The following is a 16,442-nucleotide window of genomic DNA, read 5'->3' as shown; positions in this document are numbered from 1 at the left end:
GTTACGGGTAGTCAGAAGCCAGTAAGTCTGACACCAGTCTAACCAAGGGGTATCGGGTTGTCCGGGTAACTGGGTTGAGGAGGTCAGATAGGCAGTCGCTTCTTGTAAAGCACTGGTACTCAGCTGAATCCGGTTAGACTGGAAGCCGACCCCAACATAGTTTGGGAAAAGGCTCGAAGGATGATGATCACAGAAAGAAAAGTTTTATTTTATTTTTCGCTGCAATTTTAGCAGCAAAGGTAAGGTAACACGTTAATCCGTTAATCTTTTATTAACGATGTTAAAAAACTGCTTAACGGAAGGTGCTTTTTAGGTTAACTCCAAAAATCGTTAACGCTCTTGTTAAGTTCTGTTTAATTGTAGATACTTCCGTTATGCGTTAAATTAGTAGTTTTCGTCATTCCGCATCTTGAGCTACGTCACAGTCGATGTATGTTATAAAGTCCATTTCACGAAAGAAGTCCCGCGGAAAATATTTGTACTGAGCTATCGCATATATAGACACTAGGGCTGCGTCTGTGGGACTTCTTTCGGGAAATGGACTTCATGCGAAGTGCGAGCGCAAGTGCCAAGATGGTGCCTGACAGATAGTTCTTTATGTATGGATTGAGTGTAAGAAAGTATGCTAACAGCCAGTTTCTTCATCAAAAGTAAAAGCCAAAGTAATGTCATAAAGGAACAGTAATGGTCAAATTCATTTTTAGGGTTCCGGACCTCAAAAGGAAAAAAACGGAACCCTTATAGGATCACTTTGTTGTCCGTCTGTCTGTCTGTCTGTCTGTCAAGACCCTTTATCTCAAGAACGCGTGGACGTGTTAAGCTGAAATTCACATGAAATACTCAGGTCTATTGCCCCTTTAAGCTGTGAAAATATCAAACTTCTAAGCCAAGCCAATCAAAAGATACAGCCGATTATGTCGATATTTTCAACAAATTTTCGACACTCACAAAGGAATCAAAACCTACAGGATACTTCCCGTAAACTCAGAATCTTGAAATTTGGCATGATGCATTGTCATATAATGCAAATATAGGAAAAATTGCGAAAATCAAATTTTTTTAGTCATATAATATAATAAAAATATTTTAATAAAATGAAACTCATTACCTTATTTCTCACGAAAGAATAAAGGTATCAAATTGAAATTTATACCAAATACCTAGGTCCATTGTCTCTTTAAGCAGTGAAAAAATCAAACTTCTAAGTTAACGCGATCAAAAGATACAGCAGTTATACCGACAACTTAGACGAATTTCCGTCACACGCTAGGGAATCAAAACCTACAAGGTACTTCCCGTGAACTCAGAATCTTGAAATTCGGCACGAAGCAACGATATATAGTACAGATAAAGGAAAAATTGCGAAAATGATAAATTTGAAGTTACATAAGATATCAAAATATTATTTTTGCTTACATGACATAAAATATTTTTTTTATAATTTTATAAACTTCCTACCTACCCCTTTTCACATGAACGCGTAGAGATATTAAAGTTGAAATTCATATCAAACACTTCTTAAATCTAATTGCCTCTAAACTGTGAAAAATTCTAAATCATTCAAAGGTCATTGGGCACCTTAGTATGGAAACCATATCCACGGCGGACACGAACGAAATATAGCACAGTATAATGATATAAGGCTCTGATGTACTATGGCATTAGTCATATCAATGTGAACCATGGGAATCTAGAGAAAATCACGTTTAAACATCGAATATTTTCCTCATTTCAATGGGGAATTTAAACGACCAAGTTTGACGGATTTGAGAAATCATTTTTTTGTAGTGAAAGAGTATACTCGCCGTTTATTTCCATTGTCATCAGGTCAGGATTTGATGATTAGAAATCGAGGGCAACTATCAGTCATGCATAGGGTTAAAACTTGATTCTCAGATGTATGTCTGATGATACTATGAAACAGTAAAGGTTTAGAGCTTACCTGATGATGGAGACGTGAGAAAGTCGAGAGATCTCCTAAACAGTATGTTTTAGTTACGTTAACAGTTTTCTTGTTGCTTTTAGAAGTTGTTCTTTTTTGTTGAAAAAAGTCTTTATTTTTAACTTTTGTGAAAAGTTCTCGTCAATACGAATAAAATAAGCCCAAACACGTGAGAGTTGCAACATATCGCTCAGGAGTTCCCTCGACTTTCTGTGGTCTCCATAATCAAATCAGCTCCAAACCTTCACTGTTTACCAGTACCCTCAAAAATACACTCACATGTCTGGTTTTGACTTGGTGCGTGCCTACAATATTCAAGAGTTGCCCTCGATTTCTCAGGGTTTCCAGATCCTCATCAGAACCTGGTCTTGGATCCTGGATCCTGGTTCTTTATGAAAAGTCTTTAGCAATAATAACTAGTATTGCAAACTGTACAATCCTCTGAAACTACTTGTCTTTTATATTTTTTAAATGACATTCGTCCCCATGGAATTTTAATAAAATATTTATATTCAAAGAAACGTCATACATGGCCTACTATATTAGTTATATTATAAAATAAAAAATATCAACTATTTTGACTCTCACGAAATTACTATAACTATGATTGTTCTAAACTGAACGGTTTGAGCGAGTCTCACTTTTTATCTATACAGGATTTGTACGGAACCCTCGGTGCGCGAGCCCGACTCGCACTTGGCCAGTTTTATTTCTATTAGTTTAGCTGTTACTTTAACCTTGAAAAAACGAATTTGACTGTTACTTTTACTTTATGACATCACTTTGGCTTTTACTTCTGATGAAGAAACTGGCTGTATGTCTGTGTTTTTTTTGTTAGAATACTAGTTTACACCTCTAGTTTCACCCGCTTCCTGACAGAACTACTTAAAAAAAGCCTAAATGTTATGTTGGGGTGCGTCCACATCTGGCGAATGTGCCGCGAATGTGCAGCTCGCGAGCCGTTTGCGACCTGCCCGCGAGCTGCGCGCGTGCATTTTTGTTCGTGCGCCGCTTCTGCGCCGCCCGCGCGCAGTTCGCGCGCGACCTACGCGCCGTACGCGAGCAGCGCGCAGGCGGCGCGCGACGTCTGACATCTTCGATAGTACTGAGCCAGTAAACGGAACTGTAAGGGCGAGAACTGAGTGCGCGCAGATCCCGCGCCGCTCGCGCGCTCTATACGAGCCTTGCATGCGTTGCGCTAAAGAGGCGCAGCAAACTATTGCAGTGACTGCACGCGCGCAGCTCGCACAGGCAGCTCGCAATCGGGTCGCGTGCTGCACATTCACGGCGCATTCGCCAGATGTTTACGCACCCTTGGGGCTTTGGACATTACTGCCAAGTTTCATCAAAATCCGTTTAGCTTGGAGAAGGAAGGAATAAAAACTAACAAACTTTTGCTTTTATTATGTCTGTGTCATTTAAGTTTAGAAGGTGCACTATTCAAGAACTTTAGAACGCCACTGATGACAATGCTATGTACGTGGCGAAACATTGGGTAGGTATTCAAAGTTTATCTGCCATTGACTAGTCAAGAAGAAGTTAACTTTAACTTGCGGTCCTTTTTTGAAAATTTAACGCTTCAACGATTAACAAAATTAACTTTTGATTAACTGTGCCCATCTAAGCTTAGCAGGTATACAAAAGGTACCAAATACACGTACAGTTACCGGCACGGATGTCGAGCCCTGAACTTCACCTGCGCAGAAGCGATTTACTGCCTTATTGCCTTATGCGTACGGGTGCGCAAAGCGATCCCCACTCTTCCGCCGAGAGCCCGACATCCGTGCCGGTAACTGTATGTACCTCTACATACAAGGTGTTGAATTTGTAATTGCAATATTTCAGGAGGTTGACATAAAATACGTAAATATGTCGTCTGTCGTCTACAGTAGACGGGTAACAGCTAATATGCGCTGCTCTATGTCGTTGTAATGTCGTAAATAACCCAATTTTATGAATGCTTATGAGTGATAGTTGCGTATCCTTTGTGTTTGCGTTTATGTGAGGGGCATAGCAGTGGCGTGGCGTGCTTTGAAAAAAAGTGCCATATGTCGGGGCCCCGTATAAAAAATTGTTGGGCCCCGACATATGGCACTTTTTTTATAACCTCTTCCCTTTTCTGTTAACTTTTTCTTTTCTCAGCGCCGCTGGGATAATCTATTTTCCTTTCATTTAATGCACATTTATATAAAGCGCGTAAATAAACAGTGCACAGCCGGACTGGCATCCCTCTCAGTGCCGCCTCGACGTCTTGCACATGCACTGTTGTAGTTTTGTTTAAAATTTGAATAGCATGCAGTGACTGGTAGTGAACCTAGGCTTTGCAGATTAGAATGGCACCCTCAGTGGCTTGTCCCTTCTGCCCGTGCCATCCTGGTCGTGCAGATATGTGTCGACCGAGATGGCACCCCCCGAGACGTGGTACCAGGGGCGGACCCTCCCACTCCCCCCCCCTTATGCTGCTACTAACTCCGTGGTTTAATATCCAATGTAAAGTACAACAACGCACACATAAATCGCGATATCGATGAAGGATTCCCCGCTGAGTTGAAGATGAAGTAAGTAAAACGGGGAAGTCCCGCAGCCCGCCATAACGATGTAGGATGTAGTGTTGTTAACTTTTGAACGCACGCTTAAAGCGGGAAAAAAAAGGAATTGCTTTACAGAATTTTGACATTTATTCTTGTTTTTATTTTTTGTTTTTATTTTCCTAATTTTACTTAAGCAACATACGATTCACGTTCGACTGCGATCCAATCCCGACTCGATTACGATTGAAACGTATGTGGCATTCCGCTATTTTTTCTTTGAAATAAACGTTTTCATCCTTTTCTGTCATTCAATAATGAATCATTTTGTCTGCAAATGATTTACGATTGCAATATGATTGTATAGAAAACTACCGTATAGACCAAAATCACCAAAATAGCAGACCAATCGCAAACCAATCGAATGTCGTTATTATTTATTTATTTATTTATTTATTGCTTAAAAGGTACATTTTACATTATAGAAAATATAAAATGTTATATTGTTATATGTTATATTGTTATATTAATGTTATATATAAAATGGAATACGATTGGTCTTATATTAGTAGCAGAATGCTCGATATGGTTAAAACTGCTATTGCGATCATACTTCGATTCGATTTCTATTCGATTTTGACTTTATTAACTTAGGAGAATCGGGCCCCAGAAGTATACGAATATGACCCACGATGATTATATATAGCGTGGCACGGCGCGGGCGCAAGGACAGGCTTCGCACGTGCCACTGGAATCCATTCACACGGGCTAAAGGCGATAAGTGAGCTGTACATAGTCGTGGGTTATATTCGTGTACTCCAGTGGAAACGTAGACCCGCGACGACAGCGTTGAGTTTGTTTGCTGTAAAATCACTTTGCAATCGTAAATCATCTGCAGACAAAATGATTCATTATTGAATGACAGAAAAGTATAAAAACGTTTATTTCAAAGAAAAAATAGCGGAATACCACATACGCTTCAATCGTAATCGAGTCGGGATTGGATCTCAGTCGAATCGAGTCGAACGTGAATCGTATGTCGCTAAAGTAAAATTAGGAGAATCGGGCCCCAGGGAAAACCATTGAGGGAAAACCGGGAAAACGTACACCCACGATGTCAAACAAAACGCAGCTAAAATGCGCCGCGTGCACAGCATGCTACACATTTTCCTAACATTTTATGTCATGATTTTATATAAACTAACGCTTGATATCTCAAGTCAGCACGTATTGCTGAAGCTCTAGCCTCCGCTTTTATCCATATTAGGAATGAAAATAAAAAATACCAATAATTTATACCTACCAATATCTATGTCAATGAATAATTAATTAGTCGGATAAATAAAACCTGCTTTAAAAATCTACGATTTTAGATCTCGATCGGAACGTGCTTTAGAAATGTCAAACTGACTGCGACAAATGTCAATATTGTCAATGACAATCTTTAAAATTTTGACAGCACACATTTCAAGAGCTGGGTTGGTTTTGTATTATACAGAGTTTTGAGTGAGATTTCAAGAAATATAATCGAAGAAACGTCCGAAATTACTCGTGTATTGCTGATTGGGATTTATACATCCTCTATTTCCTATACTAAATATTTAGTTTGGGTACATCATATTTTCAATCGGCTCTAGTTTGCATGAAGCAACTACAATTTTATAAACAAGTCAATAAAGTGATAGCAATACAATGCAAGCAGAAGAAAAACGCTCGAAACCAGTCGATTTGGCTTCTTTAGAACCTACGGCAAGGGTCAAACAGTTAGCTAACTATGGTGCCGTAGTAGATGTTGATCCAAATGTTCCACCAAGGAGGTAACTATACAGACTCTGTACCTATTTTACTTTGAGTCGCACTATGACTCATTTAGTACGATAGTGTTTTAATTTCGGTAGATGCATTTAAATAAAAAAAACTGGGTTGAATTAATTGATGCATTATCTGCATGATAAATGGAAGGATGACAAAATCCTTTTATTGCCCCACTAGTAGGACCTCGTTTTTTAGTAAAGCAGGGATAAGTTTATTACAAGACTTGCTTGCAAGAATAGTGTGTTTGGAGAATTTTCCTTTTGCTTTTGAATCTTATCAATTAATGCCTGTCGTTGTCCATAAAAGCAAAATTTTTATATTAAGAAAGTGCAAAACGTGTGAAATCAACATTATGTTATTAATTCCAGATATTATAGATCAGGTTTGGAGATGGTTAGGATGGCGAATGTGTACTTGGCAGAGGGCAGCTTGGAAAATGCTTACATTTTGTACATAAAATTCATGACATTGTTTTTGGAGAAGATTCGGAAACACCCCGAGTATGCATCGGTTCCCCCATCTGTTAAAGCAGTTAACCAAACCAAGTTGAAGGAGGTGATGCCTAAAGCAGAAAAATTGAAACAAAAGTTACTTGACCAATATGCTAAAGAACATGTTGCTTACGTGGAAGGGGTATGTATGAGTTTTATGTTCTACTTACTAAAAATGTATCTTTATTTATGAATAGAAACTTGCTAGACGTGGTTCCTAATCTTAGTTTTAAGTATCATTTAACATGCTATTTCTTCATTTATTTATTATGATTTTGATAGGAAAAGAGGCGAGCTGCTGCCGAAGAAGAAAGGAAAAAGCAAGAGAGGGAAGATGCAAAGCTGGCTGAACGGCTTCAAGCTGATGAGAATAAGAAGGATGCACACACCGGAAAACCACATCTTCTGCATGCTGTAAGTTATGCTTATTATTATTTGTTTAGAATAGAAGATCTAAAAGCCTTTTTGTCAACAAATAAAGTAGAAAATATATATAACTTTGTAACAAACAAAGACAATAAATACAAAGTTGAGCATTGAATTTAATCAAAATAAACTAAAAACAAAAGTGAGAGATTACACTGTAATCTGTAAGTCTAGCTTGAAAATAATTCATTCACTTTCTAACAGTTTATAATTTACAAAATGGATCCATCCTGTTTGCAAATCCACAAACATGAAGTGTGAAACAGAATGGCTAACTAACAATGGCACGGCTAAACCCGCTGGGTATGCTGGGTGGGTGGTGGTGGAATACACCTTGAAGGAAGGTTTTTCATAAGAGCCTGCTAAAGACTATTTGGAATTAAAACATTTGAGTTTAACTATGAAGGGTTTCTGTAAATTATAAGGTTTTTTGACACAGTATTTTTTGTTCAGGATCAGTGGGCTGTGTCTCCATCGGCCCCAGCGATGGATGGGGTACTGTACCCGGATGACTTTGCGAACGAGCCGCCGCGAGCGCCCTCACACCACTACCAGCCAGTGCCGCCGCTCATACCACCCTCGAGGCCGCAAACGTAAATATTACTTGTACTTTGTAGACAATTCTTCTTCTTCAGAGCCTTTTCCCAACTATGTTGGAGTCAGCTTCCAGTCTTACCGGATACAGCTGAGTACCAGTGATTTACAAGGAGCGACTGCCCTATCTGACCTCCTCAACCCAGTTACCCGGGCAACCCGACACCCCTTAGACTGGTGTCTGACTTACTTCTGACTACCCGTAACAACTGCCAAGAATGTTCAATGACAGCCGGGACCTACAGTTTAACGTGCCATCCGAAACACAGTCATTGGTGCCCAAGATATACTTAGAAAGTGCATACAAACTTAGAGAAGTTGCCCAAGAACCAATGCACTCATACTTGAGAGGTTGGTTCTTTACCCGCTAGGCCACCACGGCTTTTGCGCTTACCGTCAGTTGCACAAAGCTCCATTAGAAAAATTAGAAAATTAAAGCTTCATTTACGCACGTTTTCACCAACAATCTCTTAACGTTTACCTAACTAATTGTCACTTAGAATTAGGGCACCCCCAACAATAGGTAAAGGTTATAAGGGGCTCTTAAACTTTGGTGAAAACCAAATTTGTATTAAGTACACCCTAAATGCTCTTAGGGGATCCCTAAATTTACGTATTTGTTGGTGAAAATGGGCATTAATCTATTTCTGACACCTTTTAACCTGTTGGCAAAGAAAGAGTCAGCAAAAGATTTAAAGAAGCATTAACTGTAATGGAGCTTTGTGCAACTGACGGTCAGTAGGGCAGAATATTGGTGACGATAGTAACGTGTGACGTATGTCATCAGCACGGGCGGCGTGGCGCTGCTGGGCGGGTCGCGGCTGCGCGGCGTGCTGGTGCCGGGCGCGCTGCTGCCGCGCTTCCTGCGCCTCGCCGCCGCCAACACCGCGCGCAACGTCGAGACCTGCGGCATACTCGCCGGGATACTCGTACGTACACATGTTCAGTATGGAAATTTCGCGGCTATGCAATAGGTATGATGATTGAAAAAAAAAGTAATAAGTCCCCCTTATGTACCTACTTCCTTATGTGCTCCCCTTATATACTCCCATTATGTACACCCCTTATCAGCTACTTCCTTATATACTCTTATATTGTAATCCCTTTTCCAGTTATGTTATATATAGTTATATATCATTCAAAGGCCTCCTTAAATGCAATATTTCATATTCATAAACCTTTGACGAATTGTTAGTATTTTAGAAGCTAGAGCTAGAGCTTAAATAAGATTATATTATCGATAGGTGTTTTCAAGTGAATAAATCCCTTCTGAATTAATGAGTCATATCATTCGAAAGGACTTTCCAGATGCAACATTTCGTAGAATAACATCCACTGATTGTCAATACTAAATAGCTTCAAGCAGATTTTAGACATACTAACAAATGACAGTAGCCGCCAAACCAGACTCACGGCCAAGCAATACTTTACATGAAATAAGCTTCTACTTCTACTCTGTATGTATGTCCTTCTTCTTCTACTGATGTATCACTTAATGCTAGAGGAGAGGTAGACCAAATCGCTTATTTTCCTTTATAATCAACTTTTTTACTCAACAAAAAATCTCTTAAAATAGTTGGTAGCAAACATGACATGTGACGTCACACCTTCCATTGCAGGAGCGCGATCAGCTCAAGATTACTCACGTGATAGTGCCCAAGCAGACGGGTACTCCCGACTCGTGCAGCACTAACAACGAGGAGGAGATCTTCCACTACCAGGATCAGCATAACCTCATCACTTTGGGCTGGATTCATGTGAGATACTTTAAACTTTGTCAATTTGCCATATTTTTTTATTGGTAAGGGTATTTTTGTGAACAGTAAAGGAATTTTCGATCTATGGAATTTTATCATGCTCATCAGTCAGTTTCGCATTTATAATAAACAATAATAAATATGTCAAGGCCGACTGACGGCCACGGTTGCTGTTCTCATTTAATTACATCAGCCCGTTGCAGGACATATTATAGAGCTCGAGTACTTGCGCAGACACAGGTGCACTCACTATTCCTTCACGGTCATAGGTCCTACTAATTATAACATGTTTTAATTGTTATTCTAGTTTCGTGATATCTAGCGAAACTACATAAAGTATTGCAAGTAAAAGCAGGATATTCCTGCATAGGATTTCTTCGTTTCGTCAAGTTTTGTCTATAAAAAATCATCTTAATTGGTAGCAATTTTATCACGGTCGGCAGTGAAATATTGTGAGTCACTCGGAACATTGACTTCCAATGGCATTTGCAAATCTAACTTGTTTTATCAATGTTTTGTAGTTTATCTATCTTTATAACAACTATTGTGATATTTTGAGTGGGCTGTCAGGGTTATGATTGACAAGCTTATCAAGCCGCGTCACTTATAATTGAAATTTTGATTAATACCTATGTTTTAGGCTCATTCTTATTTGAAGCAAATCTTTTTGGTACATACCTATACCATCTACCTACTTGACTATATAGGTACTATGGGAACACACATATACCAATTTATCTACTTGACTTTATACTATGGATATTCGGAAATGGTTTTAAATGGTGCAGTAGAAATATTTTTATACTAGCCGTTTCACCGCGGTTTTACCTGCGTCCCGTGGGGACTACTGCCCGTACCGAGATTAAATATAGCCTATGGCACTAAGGACCATTTTGGATATCCTATATACTGTTACAGCCTTTTTATCGTCCCACTGCTGGGCACAGGCCTCCTCTCACACGGAGAAGGATTGAGCATTAATCACCACGCTTGCTCCTATCCTATATACTTACAAACTAAAAATTTTACCTCTATAATGTAAGTATAGATATATTATTTTTGTATAATTTCAGACGCATCCAACTCAGACGGCGTTCTTGTCGTCGGTGGACCTGCACACACAATGCTCGTACCAGCTGATGATGCCCGAAGCCATTGCGATCGTCTGCGCGCCCAAATATAACGAGTGAGTTGTAATGTTCACATGTCATCCAATTTGTTTTTAGGCTTTAGAGTATAATGTCTGTGTTAAGTATAATAATGTTTATGTAAATTAATTTCTATCAATACATTTTTTGATATAAGTGTTGGATGCCTAGCAGTTTCTCTCTGTACATTAACAAAACAAGGAAAAACATCTTTATAATATTAGTTTTGATACTTATTGGCCACTGATACGATTTCGTGACTAATATTGAATTACAGCATAGAATACCGTTTTCTTCTTTATTATAAAAGCTTCACTGCTAGGAAAGCCGCTGAATACAGGTACATTAACTCGGTGGATTATGAAGGCGCCTGAGAGCGCCACGCATTAGATTTTATCAATTTTACACAATACATAATTGTATGTTTTTACTTAGAGATAGTTTGTTTACTGATTTTATACGCCAATTGTAATAAATCAAAATTACCTAGAGATAATCGGAACATTTAGTTTTAAATTAGTATGTAAGCATTATAATAAATATGTGTAATAATAACACTGTGTTTGTCACATTGACCTAGTTTTTAGTTACTATAGCAATTTATTGTTAATTCGCTATAAATATTATAATAAGCACTTTTACGCCCGAGACACAGGTTTTTACCTAGTTCGGGCAAATTATACATCAGCACTTTTTAGAATTAAGCAAATATTGTAAAAATTATGTACAAAGTGAAGTAATAAACAATTTATTTATTTCACAATTCTTTGAGTGAAGAATTGTTCATGTAAACTTCGTGTATTAGTTTGTGCCAATGTTTTTGTCTTCAATTTTCAGGACTGGTTACTTCGCCTTGACGCCAGACTACGGAATGCAGTTCATCACAAATTGTAGACAGACAGGGTTCCATCCACATCCCGATGATCCCCCACTGTTTCATGTAAGTACAACTAATGTACAACTTTCACAGTACAAAACTTTCAATAGGGTCTATTATTCTTGAATATACGTTTCGTTTCATGCTTAAAAAAATAATAAAAAAAATGACACTGACTATTTTATAGTCGACTAAGTACCAATTAATGGCAAATAAAATAGGTCTTAAAAAACAATAAAGTTAAAACATTATTATAAGAATGATAATAGTTAATGAAACCCAGTGAAAATAAATAATTTCTTAATTAATTAAAAAAAGAAAAAAAAGGTCTCAATGCAGTTACGTTAGTTGATAAGTAATTATACATACATGTAGCCATAACTTTGTCATCCATGTAAAAAAAACGGGTCTTAATATTTAAATTAATTTTGTTTCTAGACGGTAACACATATAAAGGTGGACGAATCAGCACCAGTCGAGGTCGTAGACTTGAGGAGATGAACTACATAGGACTACAGTTCACACCATATACGTTCACTTTCTTCCACCACGGCTTGCGTTCACTAGTAGTGCATTTATACCGCTTTAAGTACAGATCATATATCATATCATATATGTTCAGAGCGAAGTATTATTCGGAGTAGTACATAGAGATTGTAAATTGTCATCGTTATTTCTTGTCGGATCGACCACGGAGTAGGTGGTAAATGAAGTGATCATAGTAGTTACAGTCACTTTAATAATTTAGTATCTCTTAATTAATTAAATTGAAAAAGATGATGGGTGTGTTATGCCTCTTTACTTCCACTGCGAACTTGCTGTCTGAAATAACATTTATGATCATTTTATATCTGGGGGCACGGAAATGCCACTAACAAGACGAGTTAAGCAAAGCGCAAGAGGTAACGCATACAGAAATTAGTTAGTTACAAAATTGACACGCAGTGTATTAATTGACATTATTGGCGTCAGACTTACTTACTGAACCCCATCCTGTTCCTTCTTTAGCCCTTTCGTGTTCGCGGTAACGCTTTCGAACAATTGTATTTGCGATCCATTCATTATCTACTCCGTGGCACCGACTCGTAGTCATGTTTGCTTAGCATAATCATGCCTTTATCAACTTTTGTATAACAAGAGTCACCTAGATTTGTGTAAGCGTTAGGAAAAAACAATTTGTTTTAACTTATTAATGTTATTGTTGCATTATCATTGCACTTAGATTAATTTAGATCATCACAGTGTGGAAGTATATTATTTTCGTTTTAATAGGCGGCAATGTGATATAAATATGATAAAACTTCGTAGACGCTTGTAATTATAATGTTATGTAAATTGTAATTGTTCATGTTATAATTTTATATTTGTTACAAGCCAGTGACAGAGGGAGAATCATATTTTTCGTTATTTAAAATACAATTTTACGAACGAAACTATTTCACTGTTTTATAATGCTTGTATGCTTGATTTATATTGTCAAAATATATCAGTTCTGTGTGGTTTCTCAAAATAATTTTAGTTCTGGGGATGATTTATTCTTAATTATTATCGAGTCTGTTTCGAATATTGAAATTAAACCAATCTCTCTCAAAATAATATATATTAATTAAGATGGATGTCGTTATATATTTGAGGTTCTAATTGCTTTTTATATCTTCGCTATCGCTGAATGGTAAACTATCCGGCTTGTATTTACTTGTAATAAATAAATTATCGCACTATAATATTATATATTTATATTATATAAGTATAGTAATATGATCGCAGCCTGAAGACTGAAGCTTAAATTTTATACATATAAATAGATATATTTATATATGTATAACTTCAAATAATTATCGACGTGGTTTGTTAATGACAATGATGAAATAAAATCTATAATTATTATTATTTGCAACATAAAGTGTTTATTTTTTGTAAAGGCTTTGAGTCTTAATATAAAACCTGTTTTGTGTTTCACTTAGGTTCAAATAACAACGAGGTAGTTAAGTGATGCGTTATTTTTCTCAAAATAACAATTTATGTACTTCAAGTTCAAAATTGGAGTTTTTTTTGTAAAAGTAGGCTACAACTTAACTGACTCTCCAAATGAGCCTTTGTAAATAATAATATATTTCGTTTGTAAATTAATAAAAATTCTAATATATTCACTTGTGATTGTTTGACTGCACTAATTATAATATAATTTCGTGCACATACGTGTCGGGTGATGTAATCGTGCCATTTTGTACGTATATCGGAATGGAATTAGTTGCGTGTAAAGGAACGGATTACAAATCAGTATGTTTGTAAAGATATAATCTCATAAGTGTTGATATTGATATGTTGGGTTAGGTTGGAAGTGGGAAAACGTTCTTATTTGTACCAATGAATATTAATCTTTGTGTATTTAAACTCAGACTGACTTTAATTATATAATAGACTGAATGAGTGTTGGTATAAATGATTATAAATTTTCCTATTGTGTGTATACAGTTTAGTAGTCACACTGTTAATAAAGTCAAACCGTTTTGCTTAAAAGTATCAACATGAATGAAATAGCGTTAAGACGAACATTTGTGATTCTTACTGCATTTAAGTTGTAGTAGACTGCAATCTGTATAATACCCTTGTACTTGTTTGGAAGGGTATAATATTAATGGTATACAGTTAATGACCTCTTAGATGTTCCATCAACTTGATTTCCTTCGTTTCGGATGTGACTAGCGAAGCCAAATTTTGCCTTTAAACTAAATGTTAAAAGTAAAGTCCCGGCTACTGCAATGTTGGAAATAAATGTGCAATGAACGTCATCTAGTATGTAAGCGCAGTCTTATGTATGTGTGATTCAACTAACACGGACCAATGTGAATAAAAAGTTTAATAAATTCATCATAAGTTTTATTTATATGTTGCCCGATTAAATGATATGCATAATTGGCAGTGAAGCAAGACTATACGTACATTGTACTTCATACACTTCTACGTAATAGTATAATTAATACCGTAGTATTTATTAGGTGATAATGGCAACACTGGCGCTTGTTATATATGGCAATGTTAAGAGGATTGCCATGTTATGATAGTAATTTAATAATTGGCCAGTATTTGACATGTATAAATTATCACCTAAATATACACAGCTCACACAAATATATTTAATTAACAAATAACTACTTACCGTTACGAATAATAATATGTATTAATTAGTGATACTTTAAAGTCTTACAGTGCAAACGATAAATAAAAGATTACATTATATAAATTGTGATTTCTAAGATATATTTTTTGTCGTTACGACAGACAACACAACAAGTGATTATAACATTAATTTTAAAATGAAACTTATTTACACGATTACTTAGAATATCCTACACATTTTATTTCGAAGCATTTTTACAGACTACATTTCAATAAGGCACTCGGTGCTTGATTTATTTCGTTAAATTCTTCATAGAATTCAGAAATAATGGCTACTAAGACTAGGTATGTCAAGTAACTTCATAGAACACATTTTTATTTGTACAAATTAATACCATACATTTCAACAAATAATATAAATAATTCAATTAATATTATTTTCATATTTCAACATTTTTAAAACCATAGAATATTTCTCCGTTAGGACATCTTGAATTCTGAAATCAACACATGAATAAATCTGTTAACAATATATTATTGCTATAAACATCACATATAAATGCCACATAATACCTAAACACTTTCACAATAATAGCAAATGAACAACATTCACATACACAACAATATTGCTAAAACATTGCGTTAGGTAAAGGCACCATTTTGGATATGACATTCGTACTCACAAAGGCACTCTATGTAACAATTAATAACTACTATATAAATATCTAGAAATTGCTATCTACTCTACGATATGTAACAAATTTCTAAAATACTTTTAGTTCATTTATAAAGTAATAAATATGATTTGAAATAGAAAAGTTATCAGTGTTGCCATAGATGAAATGATTTTGTTGTTCGGCTTATAAAAACTTTTTACGCAACGGCCTGCATCAGTGTCGTGGCTAGTACAAGAAGAGCAGTAGCCAGATCCATGTGGCAATGGTCAGCAGAGTTGCTGACTAGCTTCTTGGCTTTAGAAGGCAGTTCAATGGGTATGGTGTTGTTCATCATCCAGTAGTAGACATCGGTGAGGCCGCGGGATTTCAGCTCGGGTCCGACTTCTTTCCTTATTCGGTCGTTGTACCAGTTTAACCATTGGATCTGGGGAAAATAAATATACACTTTGTCTGTTAATCCTAATAATAATTCTCAAGTGACGCTTATCAACGTCAATTTATGATTGAGTATTTTAGTTGGGCAAGATTTATTTCTGCGTTGCATTTAAGGAGTATTAGAAAAGGAGAAGTAACGATTATATCACAAAACTACACAAGAGCTGCAGTGGAGAAAAGATCTGAAGATTTTTTTACACTTAGCTGCAGATAATGAAGTTAGGTTGATCGGATTAAAAGTCAACAAGAGGAATCTTACCTCGTATTCAGTGAGCATACTCTTGTCGATCAACTTCGGCTCGTAAGGTATTAAAGTGGCTTCGTTAAATCCTAAGAAGCCATTAGGTTTAGGTACCACTTCTAGAATATTCCCCAACCGCACTCCGAATTTGCCCGGGTCGTACCAGCCGGGTTCTGTGGAAGAATAGGTTTTGAATAAGACAAGTTTTTAATGAACAAGCTCAAAAATTTAAAATTACCATACCGGCTGTAATGAAGTATCCTTCTCGCAATGTATGTAGATTTGTGTCTTGTCTGTAGTCAATAACAACTGGATCTGCAGACCAAATGAAAGTGTTAATACAATTAGTTCAAAAACTTCAGCGAAAACTTCGGGAGAGAAAGCGTAAACC

General features: G+C 36.6%; 2 protein-coding genes across 2 annotated transcripts in view; one reads left to right on the top strand and one right to left on the bottom strand.

Moving 5' to 3' along the window:
• Positions 1-5,910: 5,910 nt before the first annotated feature.
• On the top strand, positions 5,911-14,449 carry LOC110384016 (STAM-binding protein-like A). The gene is made up of 9 exons (XM_064037219.1): positions 5,911-6,287; positions 6,654-6,918; positions 7,059-7,190; positions 7,656-7,795; positions 8,584-8,725; positions 9,416-9,553; positions 10,627-10,739; positions 11,539-11,641; positions 12,017-14,449. Exons 1-9 carry the CDS (start codon positions 6,163-6,165, stop codon positions 12,077-12,079), a joined length of 1,221 nt encoding a protein of 406 aa, XP_063893289.1. The 5' UTR covers positions 5,911-6,162; the 3' UTR covers positions 12,080-14,449.
• LOC110384013 (xaa-Pro aminopeptidase 1) overlaps positions 14,443-16,442 on the bottom strand; it is a 25,366-nt gene continuing 23,366 nt past the window's right edge. The window contains exons 9-11 of the mRNA XM_064037218.1: positions 16,295-16,366; positions 16,070-16,224; positions 14,443-15,799 (exon numbers count right to left, since the gene is read on the bottom strand). Of these exons, the coding sequence (XP_063893288.1) occupies positions 15,572-15,799; positions 16,070-16,224; positions 16,295-16,366 (455 nt within the window). The 3' untranslated portion in view covers positions 14,443-15,571. The remainder of the gene's footprint in view (positions 15,800-16,069; positions 16,225-16,294; positions 16,367-16,442) is intronic.

This window comes from Helicoverpa armigera, chromosome 12 (assembly GCF_030705265.1).
Source record: "Helicoverpa armigera isolate CAAS_96S chromosome 12, ASM3070526v1, whole genome shotgun sequence".
NCBI lineage: Eukaryota > Metazoa > Arthropoda > Insecta > Lepidoptera > Noctuidae > Helicoverpa > Helicoverpa armigera.
Note: the sequence above shows the minus strand (reverse complement) of the source record. Positions and strands in the feature narration are given on the sequence as shown.

Coding starts and splice junctions, on each gene's coding strand:
- LOC110384016 (XM_064037219.1), top strand. CDS start 6,163: ATGCAAGCAGAAGAAAAACGCTCGAAACCAGTCGATTTGGCTTCTTTA. Junction 7,191..7,655: donor AACCACATCTTCTGCATGCT/GTAAGTTATGCT, acceptor TTTTTTGTTCAG/GATCAGTGGGCTGTGTCTCC. Junction 9,554..10,626: donor TCACTTTGGGCTGGATTCAT/GTGAGATACTTT, acceptor GTATAATTTCAG/ACGCATCCAACTCAGACGGC.